General features: G+C 39.3%; 1 protein-coding gene and 1 long non-coding RNA gene across 2 annotated transcripts in view; one reads left to right on the forward strand and one right to left on the reverse strand.

The window, feature by feature from the left end:
- Positions 1-25335, forward strand: part of LOC122813936 (zinc finger protein 614-like) — a 980134-nt gene that overhangs the window by 934770 nt on the left and 20029 nt on the right. The window contains exon 4 of the mRNA XM_044086481.1: positions 5582-5699. Within this exon, the coding sequence (XP_043942416.1) occupies positions 5582-5699 (118 nt within the window). The remainder of the gene's footprint in view (positions 1-5581; positions 5700-25335) is intronic.
- Positions 1-25335, reverse strand: part of LOC122813940 — a 293904-nt gene that overhangs the window by 268257 nt on the left and 312 nt on the right. The gene's annotated exons all lie outside the window — the stretch shown is intronic.

A 25335-nucleotide genomic window follows, 5' to 3' on the forward strand; every position in this document is an offset into this window, starting at 1 on the left:
ATAAGGACAGGCAGCCAAGGCCAAGACCAGATACTGAGGCCTCAGCAAGGCCTGCCGCCGGTTCTCCAGTTTTCAGCGAGGCACCTACACAGCCCCTGACCACCGCCGATTTAGAAATTCCGATGGCCTCCCAGACCAACTCAGCTGGGCCTCAGGATTTGGTTCCATCTCTCCCCATGGACGCCAACCCTGACGGTGATCCAGAGATTTTGGACAGGCCTTCGGTTTCTGAAGGTGTTTTCAAACTGACAACTATCTCTATAAAGTCTTATGCTAAACTTAAAACCCCCTTGAAAGTCAGGAAACCGGGTCCACAGATCCCCCCACAGGCCACTATTCCTAAAAAACAGATGCTTAAGATGGCTGAGGATTTAATTACCCTTATCAGGGGTTCCCAACCCCCTCCTGACAAAAGGCCTAGACTGGAGGAAGATTATCCTTCCTCTGACCAAGCATCCTTTTCTTCAGCTAACTCTGAGGACCAGGATTACCCCTTTCCTCCTTGTGAAGACTCAGATGCTGAAGAGTCCATTCCCTCTGTCTCCCCCCCGAAGACTACTCTTTTGGGGAAACTTTACACACCATGAGGGAACACTTACACTGGGAAGGCCAAGATTACTCTGACTCTAAGAAAAGACTCCGTGAGTTTCTTCTTCTTCCACAGCATAGACCCCTTGAAATTCCTCCAGTTTTAGACATTTTGGATGATGTTTACACCTAATCTAGTCTAAACCCAGATTCCTTACCTCCTGCACCAGCTAAACCAGACAGATACTATCGAGTTCCTGATACTCATAAGTTTCTATATAAAAGCCCTGTTGCTGACCCCAAAACCATTTCCCAGGGTCCCAAGGGGGTTAAGGCCTCTACTGCTAAGAATCCACTAACTTCTGAAAGAGATTCCAGAGCATTAGAAAGATGGGGGAAGAAAGTGTATACGTCTGCCACTTTGGCCATGAGGGCCTTAAACTGCCAATTCCACATGCTGAAATACCAGCAGTACTTGATTGCACAGTTAAAGCAGAAAATGATCCCTCAGACAGATCAACCTGATTTCAAAGAGATGCAGGATTTGCTGCATGCAGCAGAACAGGTGGGAAAGCATACCTTACAGTGTGGTTTTGATTCATTGGAAGCCTCATGTAGAGCAGGTGTCACAGGGTCTGTAATACGGAGACATGCTTGGCTAAAAGAGCAAGCCTTACCAGAACATGTCAAAGCGAATTATTGGATGCTCCACTGCAGAAAGATGTGCTATTTGGTGTCAAAGCAGAGGAAGTTTTAAAGAAAATGGAAGAAAAGGCAAAATCTATGCAGACAGTTAAAGATTTTTTACAGGTACAACCTCCTTGCTTCAGCAGAAACTGGCCATCAAAAAACTGGTTCTTTCCTGCATCAGACAGACCCCAAAGGGGTAGGTACAGATGCCCAAGGGGCAGAGGCCAGCCACAAGGTTCTTTCAGGCCTAGACAATGGCATACAACAACTCAAAGAGGTGGAGATGAAAGATTTCAACCCTTCAGGAAACAAACACAATGACTTCCCCCTTCGCCTGCCAAGCAAAATTGCCCTGGCAGCTCCTTTGGGAGGAAAACTGGCTCTATTTCCACAAAATTGGTGCATCATAACAAAGGACAAATGGGTTCTGGATATTATTACCCAAGGCTACAGATTTCATTTTCACACTTTACCACGAATGAGAGGCATGCCAAATCTGCCTCCAAACCAATGGACAGAGGCACAAACGCAAATTTCAGCTCTCATGGATATGAAAGCAATTCAAAAGGTACCTACAAAGGAGCAAGGTCAAGGTTTTTACTCAAGACCATTTCTAGTACCAAGAAAAGACAAAGCCTGGAGACCCATTTTAGACCTCTCATTTCTAAACACATACCTGGAGGTACCCAAATTCAAAATGCTCACACTACAGCAGCTTCTTCCCATGCTGGGCAAGGAGTCTTGGCTGGTAACATTGGACCTCAGAGGCATACCTGCATGTCCCTATCAGACAAGATTGCAGAAGATGCCTCAGATTTTTGTCAGGTACAACGCATTATCAATTCTCTGCATTGCCCTTTGGCTTATCTACTGCGCCCAGAGTATTTACGAAATGCCTGGCATCAGTAATTGCATACTGCAAACAACGAGGAATACAAATGTATCCATATCTGGACGACTGCCTGATCCAAGTGGACAGCAAGGACATTCTATTACAGCATCTGGCATTTGTAACAAAGCTGCTCAGTTGCCTAGGGTGCACAGTAAACAAACAGAAGTCAAAGCTAATACCCTCACAACAGATAATATTCCTGGGTGCCAGCTTAAATACAACGGCCCAGATGGCTTACCGCATGCCAGACAAACAAAAACAATTGACTCAATACTTCAAAAAGATGGCAACTTTCACCCAGCTCACTGCAAGGAAAATCCTGCAGGCATTGGGGTTCATGGCATCCTGCATTCAACTAATCCCATATGCAAAGCTGCATATGAGGAAATTACAATGGTACCTGAAAAGTGTATGCACAGCTTCAAATCAAGTATAACGTCATTCCCTGCCTTCAAAAAGAGTTCCTATGGTGGGCTCAAGCATGTCAAATAAACAAGGGTCTTCCTTTTTTCTTACCTCCAGCAAACTAAACTATGACAACAGATTCTTCAGACTACGCCTGGGGAGCACACATGGCAGGACAGTGCATACAGGGCAAATGGTCTGCAAAACAAATGCATTTACACATCAACCAAAAGGAGATGCTTGCTGTGCAAAATGCACTGACAGCCTTCAAGGACCTCTTGCATCCAGGAAAACTACTAATAAGGGCAGACAACACCACAGTTATGTGGTACATAAACAAACAGGGGAGAACACACACTCCTACCCTTTATGCAGACAGGCAATGACCTTGTGGAACACAGCATTGACTTACCAAGTGCAACTGCAAGCACAATTCCTGCCAGGAAAGGAAAACATATTGGCAGACGAATTAAGCTGCAATATGGCAGATCCTCATGAGTGGAGACTACACCCACAAGTATTTTCAATGATAACTCAAAGGTGGGGACACCCAGACATAGATCTATTTGCCTCCCCCAACAGCTGCCAACTACAGAAATTCTGCACAAGGACTTATCATTCCCTAGCCTGGAAAGTGGATGCCCTATCATTCAGTTGGACAGCATTGACAGTCTATGCCTTCCCACCACTACCTCTATTGACCAAAGTATTACTGAAAGTCAGATCAGAGAGACCACAGATGATCCTCATTGCTCCAGACTGGCCACGTCAGCACTGGTACCCATTACTAAGGAACTTGGCTCACAGCCCTCCATGGATCTTACCACAATTCCCACTTCTGTTGACCCAGCAAAACTCTCAGATCCTTCACAGTCAGCTCAGGACTTTAAATTTAGCTGCATGGAGGATACCTTGAATTATCAATCATCACTTCTCTCAAAGGACGTCCTGAATGTCATTTTGGAGGCCAGGAGGCCCAGCACCAGAAAAACTTACTCAGACAAATGGAAAAGATTTTGTGCATGGAACCAGGCTAAAGGCCAAAATCCTTGGATACCAAACATTCCTCAAATACTGCAATACTTAACTGAGATGCTACACAACGGCCTTTCTTTCTCATCCATTAAGGTCCATGTTTCAGCTATTTCAGCTCAATATAATATGGATCCTCCCATATTCTCACACCCTTTACTAAGGCAGTTTCTCAGAGGGGCTAAAAATATAAGACCCCCCAGGAAACCCCCAACACCAGCTTGGGACCTCAACTTCATTTTAGAAAAATTAACACTGCCTCCTTTCGAACCAGCATTCTCAGCAGAACTACAATACTTGTCATGGAAAACAGCTCTGTTGCTGGCTATCACCTCAGCATGCAGGGTCTCAGAACTACAGGCACTTATGGCAGTGGAACCTTTCATCATTTTCCATCAGGACAGAGTCTCTTTACGAACTAACCCTACCTTCATGGCAAAGGTAGTATCCAGTGTGGCTTTGAATCGGACCATTCATTTACCCACCTTTTATCCACACCCTCAGAATAAAGGAGAAAGACTCCTCCACTCTTTGGACATTCACAGACAGCTACGTTACTATTTAGATAAGACAAAGACCTTCAGAAAAATTGACCAGCTCTTTGTATCCTATGCTGCAGGTTCACAAGGAAAGGCTATTTCAAAACAGACCATCTCCAAATGGATAGCACATTGTATCCGCTTTTGTTACTCACACCATGGGAAAGCAGTGCCTGTTAATATTAGGTCCCATTCTACCAGGGCTACAGCAACCTCAGCAGCCTTTCTCAGGGGGGGGTTCCAACCAAGGACATTCTGGAGGCAGCTACTTGGAGTTCAGTGCACACCTTTACCAAGCACTACCACCTTCCATTATACTCAAAACCCAGAGCTGGTTTTGCCACTGCAGTTCTGCAGGGCATCCTGGCTTCACCTAATCCAGTTTAGTACCAGCCACCCCGCCATAGCTTTGGGATTCAACCCAAGTGTGATGACTGCAGCAGTATAACATGATGAACATAGTACAGTTTTGTACCTACCATAAATGTAGATGTTCAAGTGGTGGATATACTGCTGCAGTCCAGGTTACCCTCCCACCATCCCCTCTTCATACCAGGGTGTTAGTTATAACTCCATGTGCATCAATCAACTGGATGCTTGTCTATATGGTGTATTTGCTTACAGCTAGTACTTTTGTTTATCTACTATGGTATTTTTGCATAGTTATTTGTATTGCCTTCGTAGTTGCGGGCACCTGACATCTGGGGCAAGAAAAACTGAAGAAAATGGCGTTGGCTGCCTCTTTTATACCCCTGTCGCACTGACGTCAGGGAAGAAGCGACGACAACAGACGCCAGACCAGAACTTTGGGATTCGGCCGACTGCGGGACCGCCTGACGGCAGATAACCCAAGTGTGATGACTGCAGCAGTATATCCACTCGAACATCTACATTTATGGTAGGTACAAAACTGTACTTTTCCTGTTGCATCTTGACTGCCATCTTGGACCATTTCTTGTAGATTTCTTAAGTAATCCTCCATGGTTTGTCATCCTCTGATTACTCTGCAGCTGTCTTCTAGTAGTTTCTACAACTATCTCACAGCCCCATGCCTTCTCCATCTTATCCCTACTCCTACGTTTTCATTCCTACTCAGCTATGATCCCACTTTTTTTTCCAGATTTCAAGGCTTCCTTCATTCCTTTCTGTTTTCCTGTTCCTTAAATTAGATCTTTTTCTAAACATGGTCTTCAACTGGAACTCTGTGCCCTCCTATCACTTAAATTAATTTGTGTAGAGGAGAGAGAAACATAGTAGCAAGGCACATTTTTCAACTCAGAAATGAAGGCATTGTTACTTGCATAATTGTGGAAAGGAAATTTGTACTTGTTAATGACGGATTAGTTTTACTGTTTTAACTGCACTTCTGGTAACAAATGACAGTGCTATCCTGCTGAAATAATGCAATTTACATTGAATGCATTAAAAGAACATAGAATATTTTACACCAGTTGCAGTAAAAGAAAAGATGAACTGTGCCGTATGTCTTTTACAGGCTCCAGAATCCTTTGAGGATGTTGCTGTTACTTTCTCAGCAGAGGAGATGAAGATGTTAACAAAACAAGACAAGGAGCTTCATAAGGAAGAGAACTATGAAACCTTAGTTTCAGCAGGTAGGTCTTGTCACATCTTAAGGAGTGGTCTTTGTTCTGAGAGTTATGAGTACCTTATTCAAATGCTATGCTGAGATGTCTTGTGTGTTTATTTGCTACCTGAGTAAGTGAACCAGTCACTGAGGACCATTTTAGTCATAAATTAAGCCGTAAGGAAAAAGATACATGCATACAAAAGTGTAAGTCAGTGCACAATGCATCCAAATACAGAAGTAAAAGTCACAAAGCACAAAATGAAGCAGATAAACACAAAAGCCAGAAGTTATCAGCTGGACTGAACCCATTCAAAGTAATGCAGGCTGCAAATAACCACACAGTTGTAGAATGCAGAATTCACTTTATTAACTTCAGACCAAAAAAATCCAAAGATGAGCACTTTCGTCCAGAAAGATCTAGACTTCGTCCAGAAAGATCTAGACTTCATCCGACAATTAACCCCACATAGTTACTTCCTTCTTATGCAGTTCAAACAGGAAGTTCCACCCAGTTATAAACTAATCAGTTATGTCATTAAAAACACAGTATTTACAGTCACTGAATTTAAAAAGCAGACAAAATATACAAACTGAAAAAGTTCATGGAACACACCACCCTAAAACACACACTATATATAATCACTGCTTCATAAAATGACAATGTACAATAAATATTTAAATATGTTGAATGTATTAAAACAATAAATATGTGTAATTAAATACTAAAAACTAGATATAGTAGAAAATGTTGAGAAATAAATACACTTTAACATAAATACTGAACATGTGAATTATTTAAAATGTTAAAATGTATAATGGAGAAATATATATATATATATATATATATATATATATATATATATATATATATATATATATATATACGTATACATTTTTTTAAATCTTTCCAGTGCCTTTACTTTTAAAATTGGGCTAATGGAAATATGCTCATTCAGGTCTGGCCATTTCCCAGCATTCAAACATAGCTGCCAGTATAATTCTCTTTTCTCAAGTAATAGTGACCATGCACCACACCTCATGTTGGTACTGATGTCTATAATAAAAAATTGGAACTTAAGGTCATTGTACTCCAAAACATGTTTGCTAAGAGAATTAGTTTTGTTTTTATTCCTTATGTCCTATAGGTGTTCGTATATGCAATTTTTTTAACTTTGTATCAGTCCTGCCTATGTAAAAGCAAGAACAGATGGTACACATGGCACAGTAAATAACTTTCTTCGAGTTACAGTTGTATTTCTGATTGATTTTGATATTATTAATGTAAAAAAAATATTGCCTTCTTTAATGTAACTGCAATAATTACATCTGCCACATTTGTTCATAGAACCTGACCTGTGGTTTGAGTAAAAGTTACTGCTCTCAGATATGTTTTTCATATTTTGCCTTTCCTATATACCATAATGGGTTGCGATCCTATTAGTGGTCTGATGTTCTTGTTATGTTTCAGAATAGACCAGTTTTTTGTTAAGATGTTTCTTAATATGTAACCATCTTGAGTGAATACAGTGATGAAAGAAGTCTTATAATCATTCTTACTGGCAACATTGTCAGTTTCTTGATTACTGGTGGGAGGACCACTGTCAGTCATATTACAAGAAAGTTTGTTTGTGTCTTTCGGCTTTTCCCGGTTAGGGGTTGCCACAGCGGAACTCCGGTCCGCTAATGATTGGCAGTAGATTTTTACGTGCCGAGTTGCCTGCCCTGATGCACAACCTTCAACGAAGGTCTGCCCACTCACGCATGTCTCCACACAGAAGACGCTCTAGCTGAGAATCAAACAAGACAACGTCTTACTGTGAGGCGACAGAGCTACCGCAGCACCACCACCGCAGTCTAGTCATATTACAAGAAAGTAAAGGTACATAAAACCCACACGCTCTTGTTAACCACCTCAAACATATCACTAATGAACTTAAAAGGATAGCCTCTATTTTGAAACATATTTTTCAAGTTGTCACATTCATCAATACCAGATACCACACGAGCTGCACGCATGAACTGTCCCTTAACTGTTGCTTTCTTTTGTTTGACTGGGTGTGTGCTAGAAAAATGCAGTAGTGAGTTCGAATATGTGCTTTTCCTGAAGATTCTTTAAACAAACCTCTTATTTTCATAATCCTTTTCCAGTAAGATGTCTAAAAAGGAAATTTTGTCAAGGTCTCTGGTATAGATGAAGTTTAGAAATTCTGTGGTGGCTCCTATATAGTTTATAAAATCTTCAATAGCATCAACAGGTCAATCCCACAGAACAAACATATCATCCAAAAACCTGGTGTAAAAATTGATGTGCTCAAAATAACATGAAGAAAAAAGAAAATTCTTCTCTCGTTACCTAACTACAATATTTGCATATAAACCACCACATGCAGACCCCATACCCCTTCTTGTTGTAAGTAAATTTCTTTGTTAAACAGAATGAAGTTGTTTTTAAGGACAATTTCCATCAGTTGTGAAAAGACCAAGATCTGGAAGTGTGAGATATCTTTTTCATATAAGAAATCTGTAAACCACTCCAAACCAATTGTATGAGGTATGACTGAATAAAGGTCCTTAATATTGATAGTAATACAAATAAAAGTGTCCTTGAAAGGTATCTCCTCAATAGCTTGTAAGAAGCTCCATGAATCCTTGCAGTTATGTGTCTCACTCAATATGTGTTCTTTTAATTTATTGTCGAGATATCTTGCAAGGGGGTAGGTAATGGAACCCTTGGGGTCTACTGTGGGTCACATGGGTGGTTGGCTAAGATTTTTATGCAGTTTTGGCAGCCCAAACATGACTGATATTTTAGGTCAGGGAACAGAGAGAAAATTAAGCACATCAATAGAAATTGAACCCTCTATAAATAAATCTTGGAGTTCATTCCTTATATGCTGGTAAGAAGTGTGGATGATCTTAAATATGCTTTTCCTTCTAGAATACAAAGCATTTTCTTGTTATAATTTTCATATTCCATCAAGACAACACCTCCGCCTTTTTCAGGTTTCATAATTCTAATAGTTTGTGAAAAGATTTTTATTTCGTCCAGTACCTTTTTCCCTTTCATGTCAGAGTTCCTACTAGAAAGCTTAGAGTTACGTATATCTAACTCACACATGTTCTCAAAAAGTTGGACAATGGGATGCAGTGGGGGTTATATGCACTTGAGATGGCTAAAGGGTTGACAAAGTAACCAGGTACAGAGTTTTTAAAAAGAATATTCAAGTTCAGCTTTCGTGTATACATTTTTAAATCCATAAGAATATTAGAAACATCTAGGGGCTGTGGGAGTACAAAGGTGAATCCTTTGGCAAACAAATCAATGTTCAGAATTAACAGCAATGCTGGAAAAATTGTACACATTTAAGTTACCTAAAGTGTTGGTAACTATGTAGCAGGGTGGGAGTAAATGGTTCATATCATCATAGTTTATAGGTAGGTACTAGGCTATCAGCCCTGGGGCCTATACAAGCTCAGCCAAAAAGGTACCCTGGCTTTTGCCACCCAAGAAAATTATTTTCCTGTGCCACTGTCGAGCAGAGCCACAGAAGTGATCCCCGGGGTGAATTTCCTATTTTCCATCCAATCATCAAGATAAGCACTTGCTTATATATAGTGTGTTTTTTAGGTGGTGTGTTCCATGAACTTTTTCAGTTTGTATATTTTGTCTGCTTTTTAATTTCAGTGACTGTAAATGTTGTGCTTTTAATGACATAATTGATTAGTTTATAACTGGGTGAAACTTCCTGTTTGAACTGTATAAGAAGGAAGTAACTATGTGGGGTAAATTGTCTGATGAAGTCTAGATCTTTCTGGACGAAAGCACTCATCCTTGGATTTTTTTGGTCTGAAGTTAATGAAGTGGATTCTGCATTCTACAACTGTGTGGTGATTTGCAGCCTGCACTACTTTGAGTGGGTTCAATCCAGCTACTTCTACAGAAATAAAAGTATATCCTGGTGCCATTCTACATTCCTGTCATTTAGATGAATCAAGTGGGAAGTTTATAGGATGCAGTTCAATTAGAATGTAAGAAAATTTTTATTAATATAACATATTTAGAATGTATACACAGAAAGGAAGAAATTCAATATCACAAAATTTTATACAATGTTAGGAATACATTAAATTGCCAAGGTAATCTTACACATTTAACACGTTAAGAGTCCTGGTATTGCATTAGCAGTATATCAAGGCTATCCCAACCACTAAAAGTCTTAGTGTGATTTATAGATCTTATTCTGATCAATTCCGAGCTGGCACCTTGGCGTTCGTGAAAATCTACTGCCAATCATTAGCGGACCAGAGTTCCACTGTGGCGACCCCTAACCGGGAAAAGCTGAAAGACAACAACAACATTCTGATCAATTCTTTTTCAGTTGTAATTAAACGTTCTTTGAACATAGGAAGTGAGTTCAGTTTCCAGGTACTTGTAATAACATTTCTAGCAACTGCCAAAAGATCCCATAATATTTTTTGTTGGTGGGAGGAAGCTGATTTACCTGGAGTACACCTACAAGGATACAGGAAAAGCATACAAGCTGCAAGCATAATATAAACAAAGGAATAAACTGTGGATGCTGGAACTAAGTAGAAAAAAATGGAAACCAGACAATTCAGAAACCTGCACATTGTGTTTAGAAAAAGAGATCTCTGCACTGCCTCATTTTTCATATGGCCCTCAGAATGCCAACATCTTTCCACACCTGAACCTATATAATCATGATCTGCTATTTGTAATGTCACACTTTGTTTTAGTGGGTAACAATGGGTAATTAACACCTTTTTTAATTAAAGTCTGTTTTTCTTCACTATTAAAATTCTTATTATTTGTATCAAACTAGCTTTGGCCATCTGCACTTTTTATATAAAACTATAATCCTTTACCCATTGTGCAGTCTCCTTTGAGATACCAGATCTCCTCTATATTTTTGTGTGTCTCTCTCTCTCATGCCCATGTTCAGTTATGAATAATTGGATATTTCAGATGAAATCTATTGCTAGTGAACTATAGTTCACACCAGAAATTTGTAACTCGGAATAACCATTTCCACATCTGTATGACCTCAAAACATAGCTCATCTGTGGGCTATAACAAGGTATGTCAGTTCAGTAAGATGAGATTTCCATGAGATACACATTATAAAGTTATAGAACTAAGTACAGACAGCAGCATTATGGACGTCAAGAGTTTTTCCTTGGTTGAATCTAGTAGACAGGGCATATGTCATTCTAAACATAGGCATAATAAGAAATGATGTATTTTAGACATTCTAAATATCTGCTGTTTTTTTTCATATGAACACAACTAGTCATACAGTTTACAAATTATGATAAAAAGGCTCCTTATCAAGGACACAGATGCAGTTGCCTCATTAATAAACAGAAATGTTTAAACACTTATTTTGAATGTACAGCTTTTTTTTAAATTGTGAAAACTGATTACTAGTATAAGTTGAAGTGATGCAATAATCATTGCTAGATGAAATAACTTCTCTAAAATGTATTTAGTGTAACTCTGGATATGAATAATACATTCAAATTTGAAATTCTGCTACTCCTGAACAAATTGTGCTTTGTAATTCTTTTGGTAAACATGCTTAAGTATGGAACTGTGGAAAACTGAAAGAACATGTTTTAATGTTGTTAAATTAAACTAAACTGTGCAGAGGAGCTCTTTGGAAGAATAACGTATAGGTTCATAGGTGTGTACTAGGCTAATGGCCCTGGGGCCTTTACAAGGGTAGCCCATAGAAGTGCACTGGCATTGAGCCACCCGTCATCAGTTCCCAGTGTCTCTATCAAGTAGAGCCACTGGAGTGATCCCTGGGGTGAATTTTCTATTTCCCATCCACTCATCAAGATTTCTCTTGAAGAGGGCCAGTGAGGTGCTCTGCTTGACATGTATGGGAAGTCTATTCTATAGCATGGGCAGTCTCTGGGTTAAGAATCTGTCCCTCCAGCATGTTCTGTTGATTGTGGTAATGAGATCTAGGTCTCTCTGGAGTGTGTGGTGCTGGGAGATTGGGATTTCTTTAGATGTAGCATTTCTAACAGAGCTGGGTCAGACATGGCTTTGTAAGTCAAGCAGAGATTGCCTTTTAGTAGATGATATGAGACAGAGAATAGCTGGAGTTTTTTTTAGTCTGTCCATGTAGGACGTGTTTAAGGCCTAGGATCCTCTTCAGGAGGTACTTTTGTGGCCTCTCCAGCTGTTGCAGGTGTCTAGTGAGGTACATGCCAAATGGGGTATTATACTCTATGATTGGTCTAATGCGGGAAGAGTAGAGAGAAAATTACCTCTTTCTTCCTGGATGCAAAACCCGTGGTAATGAGATGTACTACACAGAAGGACTTTCTGACCACAGTGGCAATGTGGTGGTTGAAGGAGAGGTTGCTGTCAACCTGTGTCCCCAGATCTCTTGTAACGCCTTCAGTGGTCAGTGGGCACCATCGATGTGGTAATTAGTGGGAACTTTTTTCCCCAAAGGGGGTGATGACACTTTTTTTTTGGCATTAAGCTTAAGCCCATGGTTTCGACACTAGTCATTGGCCTCAGTGAGGCCTTTCTGTAGGATGCCTGCATCACTTGAGGAGTTAATAATGGCTCCCAGCTTGCAGTCATTTGTGAATTTGGTCAGGCAGAGTCCCTCCATGTTGGCCTGAACCTCTGAGAAGTAGATGCCAAACAGAAGAGGACCCAGGAGCAATCACTGTGAGACTCCACTCGTGACTGGTCAGCAGTCTGACTTGGAGTCCACTACTTTCACACTGTGTGTTCTGTGAGCCAGTTTGCAACCCACGAGATGATATAGGGGTGGATGCCTAGTTTGGTGAGTTTATCAGTAATTCCTGAGTAAGGAATGGTATCAAAGGCCTTGGCCAGATTGAGGTAGGGTGTATGAACTGCCTTACCTTCATCCACCGCTCTTGTGACTGACTCGAAGTCAACCAGGTTGAGTAGGCATGATCTACCTTTCACAAAACCAAATTGCGTGGGATCTAAAGTTTGGAGATTCCCTATATCCTTGTTAATTAGGTCCATGATGTGCTCCATAGCCTTACATATCAGACTCATCAGGCTAATGGAGCGATAATTTCCAGGGTCTGTAAGTCACTCCTCCTTTATGGAGAGGGATGACTATAGCAGTGTGCCATTCAGTAGGAACAAAGCCTGAGGTGAGGCTGTGAGTGAACAGAGCACACAGATGTGGTATCAGTTCACTTTGTAATTTATATAGAACACAGCCAGGGATGTTGTCAGGTCCCATGGAAACTGTATTCTTGGCCTTAGATAATTCAGCTTTAACTTGTGCTGCAGTAATGCAGGGTGCCTGGCATTCTTCCGGTATTGAGATTAGTCCTTTAGAGAGCGAGAGAGGTACCATTGTGTAGTAACTCAGAGCAAATCTGGGTATTGCCATGGAGATTCTTGATATAACTAAAAAAAGCTTTATGATTGTTTTTAGTGTCTACTGCAATTCTGCCTTCATAGCTGGCTTTGGAAGTTTTGATGAGGGATATCAATTTTTTGTTGAGGCTAATAAGGGATTTTTTCCAGTCTTGGGACTTCACCTTTTTCTGCAACAGTTTCTTCCTTCTGTTGTAGAGTTGTAATATGTATGTATGTATATGTATATGTGTAGGTTACAAGATCCCGCCAGAGGTATTGTTAGTACTGCTTAAAGAAGATAATGCTGAACTGACAGTGAATGACGAGGAGGGGATAAACAAACACAGAATAATTTTAAAGAAAAGACCGACAGTAAGTGAACAGTTTATTAATGATACATTTTAATGAAATTTTCTTTTCTCTTTAAAATACTTTGAGGAAAATTGGAGAAAAAAAATATATATATATAGTAAAAGACTGAAGGCAAAAGTCTAAAATATAATGTTAATCCTGGTAAAATGTATATACATACTTAAAATAATGATAGCTCAGAACTAGGATTTGATAAATATGGTGGAAAACAAGAAAACATTAAGGACAAAATTACTTTTGTTTTAATAATAGCTCATAAAAAACATACTTTGTGTTAACAATTTTCATGCAGTTTGGCATATAGACCACATTACTTTTACATTAGAGGGGAGATTCAATAATCCCTATGTGGTAGAGCACTGTTTTGTATTCAGTAAGTGGCTCTACATAGTCTGTAGAGACATGCAACCATGGTAAACATCGTGGCATGCTAATTACTGCATACGCAGCTGAACTGTATGCTAATCAACCAGTCCACGATGGGAGAAACTATTCAGCAAGCTATAAAGCAATCATGTAGACGCTGTGCTGGTTTTCCCTGTGAATTCCAAAACCTATTGGAATACAGCAACAGAAAGGAGTCTACACAGAAAGAATACAAGGGGCTGCTGTTTTTAATTCATGGGTATGTGCAACCGTCTGACATCTATGCTGCTGCTGCTAATAGACCACGGCCAAGAAGGAGAAGAGTTTTCAAACCCCAGTTAACTTATCACAATCTGTATGAGGTGGAAATTGTAGAGTGCTGCAGGGTAAATAGAGACAGATTACAAGAACTCTGTAATCTTTCATCCTCAACTCAGACCCAGGGCATACTGACGGGAACCAATACCATTGGAGAGAGAAGTATGTGTAGCACTTAGAATTTTAGCTATAGAAACCTTCCAGAAAGCAACAGGGGACATGCTGGGGGTGTCAGAGGTGTCCGCATTCAGGATCCTCCATCAGTTCCTGAATGCTGTGCTCCAACATGCGAGTGACCACATATATTTTCCCTTGTATTCCTGAGGACAGGTCTACAGTTATGCAAGAGTTTTACCTTGTAGTACACTACCCTAAAGTAATGAGTGCCATAGATTGTACTCATTTAGAAATCAAGGCACCAGCTGGGGGAGCAGGAAAGGGTCCACATAAATGGAAAGGGTTTCCACTCCATTAACTGGGGTGATATCCCACAAGATCATTTACTGGGGGATGCAGGTTCTGCACTGGCACCATGGCTGATGACACCCTTCAGAAATGCACACACACCTACTGAAGAATGCCATAATGAAGTGCACGCTCAAGCCAGAAATATATTGGCATTGCTGAAGTCATGATTCAGCTGCCTCGGTACATCTGGGGGAGCCCTGCTTTACAATCCATGTAGATGTACCAAAATCTTCACCATCTGTGCCATGCTTCACAACATCACCCTGAAAAAACAGCTTCAGCAGGATCAAGAAGGGGAAGGGGGCACACATCCCACCACCAATGGCAAGGTTACCATGGTCACACGCAGGTGGGGAGTCAGAGGGGGAGCCAGCAGGTGCAGACATAGGTGTGCCCAATATGCCCTCACATTGGCTTAGAAGCAATACATAGCACATTTGCTCATCACCTAAGGGGCTAAAACCTCCATCCTACACACAAGCATATGCATTGATGCCAGGCAATGCTCACAACTTTTACCTTTTCATGTAATAGCTGTGTACTTGTAGTATCAGACAGACTCCGCCCTGAACTAAAACTGTAGCAACTGCTGGATTTACCAGGTAAGTGATGAACCTGGAGTGTTAAAACAGAATTGTGTAATACAAATGAATAACATATCCTTGCATGTTGTTAACTTGGTAATGTAAGTAGTAATGTAAGTAAATAAAAGGGTGATTTGTATAGCAATGACTTTAACATGTGACAGCAGTGACTTATGTGAATACATGTGTCCTCTGTCAAGTAGTAGGCCTCAGGCATCAAATTCACACATTCATTCCTCTCAAAAGTACCGATGGTCACTGAATGTCCTCAGTTTGGCCTCATACTTTTGTACTGGAATCATTAAAGAGAGAAGTTAGAAAGTAATGAGACACATTTCAGTTTCAGACTTCACAAGTCTCAGAAGATTCTTAAAAATACTGATACAAAAACGGCTTTGATTCTATCAACTGTCTAACTTTCTAAGATGAAAATATGTCAAAAGTACAGTTAACAAAACAACATCACAGACACAGATATACTAAGCATCAAGTCAGCTATGCACCCTGAGCATCAGACACAAAGCTTGTGTATCCCTGAATCCAAAAGATAGAAAACAGGGATATGGCACAGTTATCATCACTTGTACAAAATGTGTGGGTGGGGTGGGGGGGGGGAGAGAAGCCAGGGTTGATGCAAAAGGTGAGATTGTGTGAGTAAGAAAGAGAAGTAGGCAGACATTTGGATAAAGTACAAACAGCCAGTGAGACAGAATGAGCTTTAAGCTTCATGGCCAAATAATGTAACTGTTGTGTGTGTCTGTATGGGCCATCTAGGTGAAACTGGTGTGCGAGTGTCAGCAAGAACACAGCCAAGCACTGTGTTAACTCTGCATCTTTGTATGTTGGACAGGTATGAGCCGTGCATGGTAGAGGTGGCAGTTCATCACTGTCATACCTGACCATGAGAACTGGCTGTGCCAGGAGTTGTACTTTCATGCCCACGCCCATGCTTAGATCCACTGCTGCTACCTGAACATGCCTGTTGCCTGCTGGATGAGCTCCTGTCATGAAGACGCCCAGAACCATGGCCAAAAGTCCTGCAACATGTAGATTTGGACACCTCAACCACTGGAGCACTGGCAGTAGTACCACTATGGGAACGTGCTCAAGCACTGCCACATTGGCTAACATGAGATGATGTGACTGACCTACACCCATGTGGATGCCATCCCCCTCCCAGGAGATGGTCCATCACAGATACTGACCATTACAACACATCATTCATCCAATCCATTGAATTGGCAACATATTGTAGGCAGTCACGCATGTTAGCCTGTGCCACATCTATAACCCTAAGCATTTCTCTGGAAGACCTTTTGGAATGTGTCTGCACCTCTGTGATGGCCCTAAACAAGTCAAGCTGCACAGGAAGATACACCTGGATCAAGTGGCAGATGGCCAGAAGTCTCCACTGAGCACACCTAACAACACTCCTTTGTGGCATCTCACCCACACTTTTGCTACAGCCAGAGTAAACAGGCACTGAGGCCACAGAAACCACACTATCCTGATAGTTTTTCATGCTCCACCTGCCAATATCTGAGGGCTCACTGGAATTGGTTGGCATAGACCTATTGTCTGTGTCCAGTGGAATTACAGACGAATACTGAATGTCAACCTCAGTGTCAGATTCAACCTCTGGACACCCTGACTGCCTCTGTTTGACAACCATCATCATCATCCGAGTCTGCTAATACTCTGACATCAGGAGGTAGGAGTTCCACACTTCCACTGTGAGGATCACTTGTGATAATGAGCAACAAATGTAGGAAAAAAATTAATACCTACACTACTATAGTCCAGTGTATGCTAACAAGCTAACAGTGATGCCACTATTCCAGACAGTACAGTAATACACACACAACAGTGTTGACACCCACATCATAAACTAAATATTTCTTTGAACTGCTCATCAGTACTGACATAAAAATGCTTGGCTTACCATGTACAGATGATTGCAGGCTCCCTATGGTGGATGATCCTGGAAGAAGTTAAGCAAAAAGTAAGGAAACCATCATCATAATGAACAGTAACACAGGAGGTTAAATTGTTTTGCCTTTTATATGTCCATTAATGATACTATTAACAAGAAGTTACAGGTCATCCCCAAGCCCGTGTGTAATCAACCAAAGTGTGTTGTTAGCCGTATCAGTCTAAAAATATTCACCCCAAAGAAATTTAATGCTAAACATAACTTGAATACTGCTATCAGTATTCTGCTATGCAATAAGTATTTAACAAATGAGCAGCAAATGAAAAGATGCCCAATGCTGAGAGTAAGAACATCTTAATTCCAAAAAACAGATAAAAACAAATAAGCACTTTCACGATTGCTCGCTTCTTCAGACCTTAACAAACAGTATGAAAAAAACAGGCTTTTAAATGCAAAAAACTTCCAGTTAATTAAAACCAATTAAAATTGTTGGGTGTTAACAAGTATCAGTGAACTAAGCCTCTCTTCTTTAGGAGGCTTTAAAGCAACAGACTAGTCAAACCAGGTGGCACATATGCTTTAAAGCTGACAATCCATTTTAACTCGGCAAGTTCAGTCTCATTACTCAAATCCCCTTCCCTTAAACTTTCATTTAATTTCTGTAGTACCAAGAACTTAAAGCTGCGAGTCATACCAGCTTCAGATACATGTTTCGCTAATGCATTTGTTAATTTATTATTTCTTATATCACTCTGATGCTGCAGAATCCTGTCCTTAAACATACAATTTGTCTTCCCTATGTAATATGAATCACATACATTACACTTAGGTGTATAGACCGAATTTTTCATACAACAGTCTGCATAAAAGGACAGATGCATAGGTTCCATACTTAATGGATGCATAATCAAGTGTGTAGACCATATATAACTGCATGCCTTGCAAGACTGACATGCATGAGTGCCCTTGCGCTGGGAGGTGAGGTGCCTATATGGTTCAGTGTGTTTATAACAGAGTCACAGTTTCATGTCCTTGGTATTTTTAAAGAAAAACTTAGCAACTGGTTCTATATGCTCACTGATAGAGGTATCAGTCAACAGGATGGCCCAATTTTTCTTTATGACTTCACACACTTTATTAACATCTGCTGAATAGATCAAACAGACCCTATTTACACCCTTGGTGCTGTTAGCCTCTGTGTCCCTCACTATATTGAGGAGCTGTCAGAGAAGTAAGGTTTTACTTTAACACCAGCCGATATATTCTGTTCTCTAATTTCCTTATCTATCTCACTGCCCTTATAGCCCCTCTTCAATAGATCTGCCTTTAGCACTGTTAAAGCTTTCTCTAAAGAGTCAGCATTAGTATGCAATCTCATGCACCTAAGAACCTGATTTTTAACCACGTTCCTAGTAATGTGAGATGGATGCATACTAGAACGATGTAAGATGCTATTTTCCCTACATGGTTTCCTGCTCATTTTAGTGGACATGTTACCTAACATATCTTTGCTCACAGTAATGTCTAAAAAATCAATGTCAGCAGAGTAGTGCAGAGAAAAAGACAATTAGTTGAAGTCTCTAACATGTCAACAAAGGCTTGAACCTCATGCATAGTACCATCCCAGACAAAAAAGATGTCATCCACAAATCGCTTATAAAACATGACGTGTTTTATATAGATCTTTGCTGAAGACACATTCTAGCTCCCAATTGGCTAAAACTAAGTTCACATACATGTTGGCACACGCTGTGCCCATTGCTACCGCTACAACTTGTAAAAAGTATTCTGACTCCAGGAGAAACCAATTATTCTCTAAGATCAGATCTAGCAGGGCACAGATCATGCTTTCCTTAGAGTTAGAGAAGCCACCTTCTTCAATCAAGAATTGCCTAACCTGCTCAATCTCATCCTCATTGGGTATCACAGTAAAGAGTGGTTTCACATCCAGAGTAACAAACAACATGCTTTTGATGTCATTACTAGATCTACCCCTAGCCCAGTTGTATAAATGCTCTAGAAACTGTTTACTATCTCTCAAAACTGTATCAACTTTGTCCAGTACACCTTTCAGTTGTTTGTCGACATAGGCTCAGTGAGCCATCCCCTTCCTGAAACTATGGGGTGATAGGGAGGATCCTAGGTGTCTTTGTGCACTTTCGGCAATCCATAGATCTGTGGTATAGTGGGGTGCTCTACAGAAAAATAAGTGTAGCGAGAATAGTCTGTCTGCTCTGTCATTAATAAGTCATACAAAAAGAAATTCAGCCTGTTAATTAAACAATTAATTTGAAATTTCTGCAATAACACATACACTGTATTGTCATACAACATATCATGCATTTTGTATAGACAGACAGATGTATCCAACACTACAGCTCCACCTCCTTTGTGAGCTGGTCTAATAACTAGTTGCTGTGCTCTAACCTATTGATTCAGTGCCTCATGCTCATTAGGTGTTAGATTAAAAAACATTTTATTATTTTTGTCATTAAAGGCCTTCTTAAGTCATCCTCACATAACTTAACAAAAGACTCCGTAGCTGGAGAGTTAACTGGTGTGAATGTGCTAGGTTTCTTAACAGTGCTAAAGGCAGATCTGTTAAAGAGGGGCTATAAGGGCAGTGAGATAGATGAAATTAGACAACTGAATACATCAGCTGGTGTTAAAGTAAAACCTTACTTCTCTGACAGCTCCTCAAGTATAGTGAGGGACACAGAAGCTAACGGCACCAAGGGTGTAAATACGGTCTGTTTGACCTATTCAGCAGAGGTTAATAAAATATGTGAAGTCATAAAGAAAAATTGGTCCATCCTGTTGACTGATCCCTCTACCAGTGAACATATAGAACCACTTCCTAAGTTTTGCTTCAAAAATACCAAGAACTTGAAACAGCGACTCTGTTATAAACACACTGAACCATATAGGCACCTCACCTCCCAGCGTAAGGGAACTCATGCACGTCAGTCTTGCAAGGCATGCAGTTATATATGGTCTACACACTTGATTATGCATCCATTAAGTATGGATCCTATGCATCTGTCCTTTTATGCAGACTGTTGTATGAAAAATTTGGTCTATATGCCTAAGTGTAATGTATGCGATTCATATTATATAGGGAAGACAAATCATATGTTTAAGGACAGGATTCTCCAGCATCAGAGTGAGCTACGAAATAATAAATTAACAAATGCATTAGCGAAACATGTATCTGAAGTTCTTGGTACTGCAGAAATTAAATGAAAGTTTAAGGGAAAGGGATTTGAGTAATGAGACTGAACTTGCTGAGTTAAAATGGATTGTCAACTTTAAAGCATATGTGCCACCTGGTTTGAATAGTGCCGTTGCTTTAAAGCCTCCTAAAGAAGAGAGGTTTAGTTCACTGATAAGTGTTAACACCCAACAATTTTAATTCATAGGTTCATAGGTTCATACTAGGCTATCTGCCCGAGGGCATTTACAAGCCTAGCCCATAGTTTTGTGGCTTACGCCACCCCTTTAGTATGGGGAACTATACCCATTATTTTGCTGTGCCTCTGTTGAGCAGTGACACTGAGGTAATCCCTGGGGTATATCTGCGATCTCCCATCCATTGGTCAAGATTTCTCTTGAACAAGGCCAGCGAGGTGCTCTGCCTCACATATACCGGGATTTTATTCCACAGCATAGGGAGTCTTTGGGTGATGAATCTATCCCTCCAGCACGCCCTATTAATAGCCGTGTCGAGGTTTAAGTCTCCGCCCTTGTGGCTCTGACGGATCTAGATTTTTGAGGTGAAGCATATTCATCAAATCTGGGTTTGACATGGCCTTGTATGTTAGGCAAAGGTCACCTCTGAGCAAGCGGTAAGCGACTGAATAGAGCTGGAGTTCTTTCAGTCGGGCAGCATAGGACAGATGTTTGAGACCCTTTATCCTTTTGGTGAGGAACTTTTGTGGCCTCTCCAGCTGCTGCAAGTGTCGGGTCAGATACATTCCGAATGGGGCATTGTACTCAATCATTGGTCTGATGAGTGATGAGTATAGGAGACTATGACCTCCCTTGATCTAGATGAGAATCCCTTCATGATAAGGTGGGCAATGTAGAAGGTCTTCCTAACTACTTTAGCTACATGGGTGTCGAATGACAGACTACTATCAACCTGGGTCCCCAGGTCCCTGATAACTTCTTCTGTACTCAGTGGATTGCCACCTATTTGGTAGCTAGGGGTAACCTTGTTTTTCCCGAAGGGTATGACTATGCATTTTTTGGCATTTAACTTTAGGCCATGGCTCTGGCACCAGTTATCCATTTCTGTGAGACCCTTCTGAAGGATATCTGTGTCAGATGTGTTTTTTACTATGGCGCCCAGTTTGCAGTCATCTGCAAACTTTGTCAGCCATAACCCTCCTGTGTTTGCTTGTACTGAAAAGTAGATGCCAAACAAGAGTGGGCCCAGGACTGAGCCCTGTGGTACACCACTTGTGACAGGCTTTGAGTCTGACATGGCGCCAGCAACTCTGACCCTGTGGGTTCTGTCACTCAGCCAGTTTGCAACCCATCTTGTGATGTATGGGTTAACATTTAAGCTGATGAGTTTTTCAATGATACCCGAGTGGGTATTGTATCAAAGGCCTTCGCCCCATCGAGGAAGCCTGTATGGAGTGCCGTTCGCTCATCAATGGCTTGGGTGACTGTTTCAAAAGTCAACCAAGTTTAGAAGGCATGATCTGCCTTTGACAAAGCCAAACTGGGATGGATCCAAAGTCTGCAAATTCCCTATGTCTTTATTTATGAGGTCCATTATGATCCTCTCCATGGCTTTGCAGATAAGGCTTGTCAAGCTAATGGGTCGGTAATTTCCAGGGTCGGTGGAGGCACCGCCTTTGTGAAGTGGGACCACAGTTGCAGTGCGCCACTCCCTGGGTACGTATCCAGAGGTAAGACTATGATTAAACAGCTGTCCTAGCTGTGGGTTTAATTCCTCGTTGAGTTCGTGGAGCACACAGCCGGGGACACCATCAGGTCCCATGGATGCTGTGTTTTTTGCTTTGGAGAGAGCAGTTCTTTGGCTTTAATTAACTGGAAGTTTTTTGTATTTAAAGGCCTGTTTTTTCATACTGTTTGTTAAGGTCTTTGGAAGCGAGCAATCGTGAAAGCGCTTACCTGTTTTTATTTGTTTTTATCTGTTTTTATCTGTTTTTTGGAATTAGTGTTCTTACTCTCAGCATTGGGCATCATTTTGTTTGCTGGACTTAGTTTTTAGATATCCTAGATTCCACTACGTTCTTTTGCTGCAGTGCATGTATTTAACAATTGAGATAGGTAACTCTACCTGGAAGCTCCTTCTGGGACATACTTGTCCTCCTTGAAACTGCAGCACCCCAAAAACCGCTTTTTACTTTTTTTAAAAAAAATTTTAAAAAATTTTAATATAGGGTTTTATCAAATAAATTTTTATGTTTATTTAAAATTTTAATAAATTAAAATTTTTTTATTGTTTAAAATTTTAAATTAGATATTATAAATTTTTTAAAAATTTTTTATGTTAAAAAAATTTAAAAAATTTATTTTTAATAAATTTAAATTTTTTTTAAAATAAAATTTAAAAAATTTTATTTTTTAAAAATTTAAAATTTAAATTTTTAAATTTTAATAATTAATTTTTTAAAATTTATTTTTTTTAATATTTATAAAATAAAATTTTTATTAATAATTTTATTTTTAATTTTTTTAAAAATTTTATTATTAAAATTAAAATTTTTTAATAAATATATAATTTTTTTTTTTAAAAAATTTTTTATTTTTTTAATTTTATAAAAATTTTTTTAAAATTATATATTTTTTAATTAATTAATTTTTAAAATTATATTTTTTTTAAAAAATTTTTATAAATTTAAAATTTAAATTTTAAATATAAATTTTTTTTTTTGGAAAAATTTTTAAAAAATTTTTAAAATTTTTAAATTTAATTTAAAAATCAAAAATTTAAAATTTTTTTTTAAAATTTAAAATTTATTATTTTAATTTTATATTTTAATAAAAGTTATTTTTTAAAAAGGGTTATATTTATTGTTTTTTTAATGAAATTATTTTAAATAAATTAAAATATTGTTTAAAAAAATTTTAATTTTTAAAGTTTGAATTTATTATAATTTAATTATTTATTTTTAATAAATTTAAAGGGGGGGGTTTTAATTTCAGCCTAGACTTGGTGAAAAATTTTTTTTCTTTTTGGGGCCAATTTAAATTTTTTTAAAATTTTCCTCCCTTTTTTTCCTTTTTATTTGCCAAAACCTCACCTTTTTAAGGTGTTAAAGTTCCTTTAAATGGGGTTTTTAGTTTTGTTTCCATCTTAAAAAGGCTTAGAAAACTTAACCTACGATTGTACCCGGGGAAAGGGGGAAAATTTTAAAAAAATGGATGCTTTTAATTTTTCACAAAAAATCTAATCTTTTTCGAAAAAAGAATTAAAAATAAATAGGTATTAAAATTTTTTTCTTTCTTTCCCTTAAATTTTAATCGTTTCTCTTCTTCCCCTTTTTATTAAAAACTTGCTATTCCTTCTTTTCTGTTCGTATTTGCCTAATTTCTCCACTACTTCCCTCCCTCTTTTCTCCTCTGTTCCCCAAAAAAATTTTTGGGTTGGACCCAGCCCCCCCAATATTTTTTATGTCGGACCCTAAACCCCCTTGAATTTTCTTTTTAAAGGTTTTTCAACTATTGTTTTGTTCAGTTCATTCCTTAAAAAAGGTTTTAGCGTTCCACGGGGATGCTTTTAAATTTTTTTAGGGGGGCCACAACTAAAAAACCCCCTTTTTTTTGGGGGGCTTGTTTTTAATTTTTGATTACCATTTGGTTTACACTTAAGCATGGTTTTATTGTATCCAGTGTTCCCTCAGAACCTATATTAATAAAAAACCTGTTAATCTTCATTTAGGGGTAAAAAATTCCCCGGGGACACACCAAATTTTAAAAAAACCAAGGGTAACCCTTAGTAAAGGGCTGGGGAATCTAAAAAACCCCAACTCTCTATTCCTTAAATCTCCCAACCTATCCATAAAAAGGGGAAAAGGTCTTACCTTCTTTATTAGAAAAGATTTGGCTTTGGATCCATTTTTCCCCCCTAAGCAATACTTCCTTAAAAAAATCTATGGCCAAAAGAATTTCCCCCTTCTTACTTTCAATTTCGGTTCCCACAATTTTTCCAAAGGACAACTGTTTTCCTTTCCCGAAAAAAATCCTTTTTTGAAAAGGGCCCACTCCCCAATTAAAAGGGATTTTCCTTTTCGGGGGCAAGATTCATGCCTTCCCCCCCAAAATTAAAAGGGCCTTTTTCAGAGGAACAAAAAAATCCTCTTGATTTTCCAAAGAACTTTGGTTTTCCCCTTTCTTTTTACCAAGGGGAATCAACGGGGTCCCCCCAAGACCAAAGGGTTTCCTAGTCCCCAGGGCCCAATCTACCTTCTTTTTTAATCCCTTGCCCTTTACACAAATTTCCCCAGGTTCGAGGACCGGCCTCCTAAAAAAAATTTTAAAAAATGGAAAAGTTCTCCTTTTAAAAAGAAAAAGGACCTTCCACCCTTGTATGGTCCTTTTTATTGGGAGTTTCCCCTTCAGGAGCGGGTTCCTTTTTAATTAGGATTTCATATTCCCGCCTTTCTCTCGGGTTAAAACTTTCCCTAAATCCTCCATTCAGACCCCTTGTCCTTCCCTATTGGGCCTTTTTTTTCCCTTTAAAAATTATTTTACTAATTTCCGAAAGTTCTCTAATTAGCCTTAAAACATTCTCTTCCTAATTGCCGGGATATCAGAAATGCAACCCCTGAAACCTCCCCTTTTGGCAATTTCCCCGGACTTCCTTTCTCCAAATTTAAGACCATAAATCCCTTAAACCTTCCCTTCTCTATAGAAAAACTTCTAAAAGGCCCTTAACCTTTGTCCCAACCTTTATTCTGGAAAACCCAAACCCTTAAAAGGTCCCCAGCACTTTTTTCCAAAAACTTTGGGAAGGGGTCTCCAGACTATTCTTAGGTTAAGGACTTTTATTTTACCCCCCTTCAGGAAATTTTATCTAAATTTAAAAGATTAAGGGGCATCCCCAGCTCCCTTCTTCTGGATGACTACCTTTATCCTGGGGGGACTTGGACATGTGTACATATTTTACCCATTATAAACTAGACTTGGTCTCCAGAGCTTTAGATTTGTAGAGCTATTAAATCTCCTGGATCAGGGACATCCTTCCACC

Source organism: Protopterus annectens, chromosome 10.part0 (genome assembly GCF_019279795.1).
Source record: "Protopterus annectens isolate FY-2018-M chromosome 10.part0, PAN1.0, whole genome shotgun sequence".
Lineage (NCBI taxonomy): Eukaryota > Metazoa > Chordata > Ceratodontiformes > Protopteridae > Protopterus > Protopterus annectens.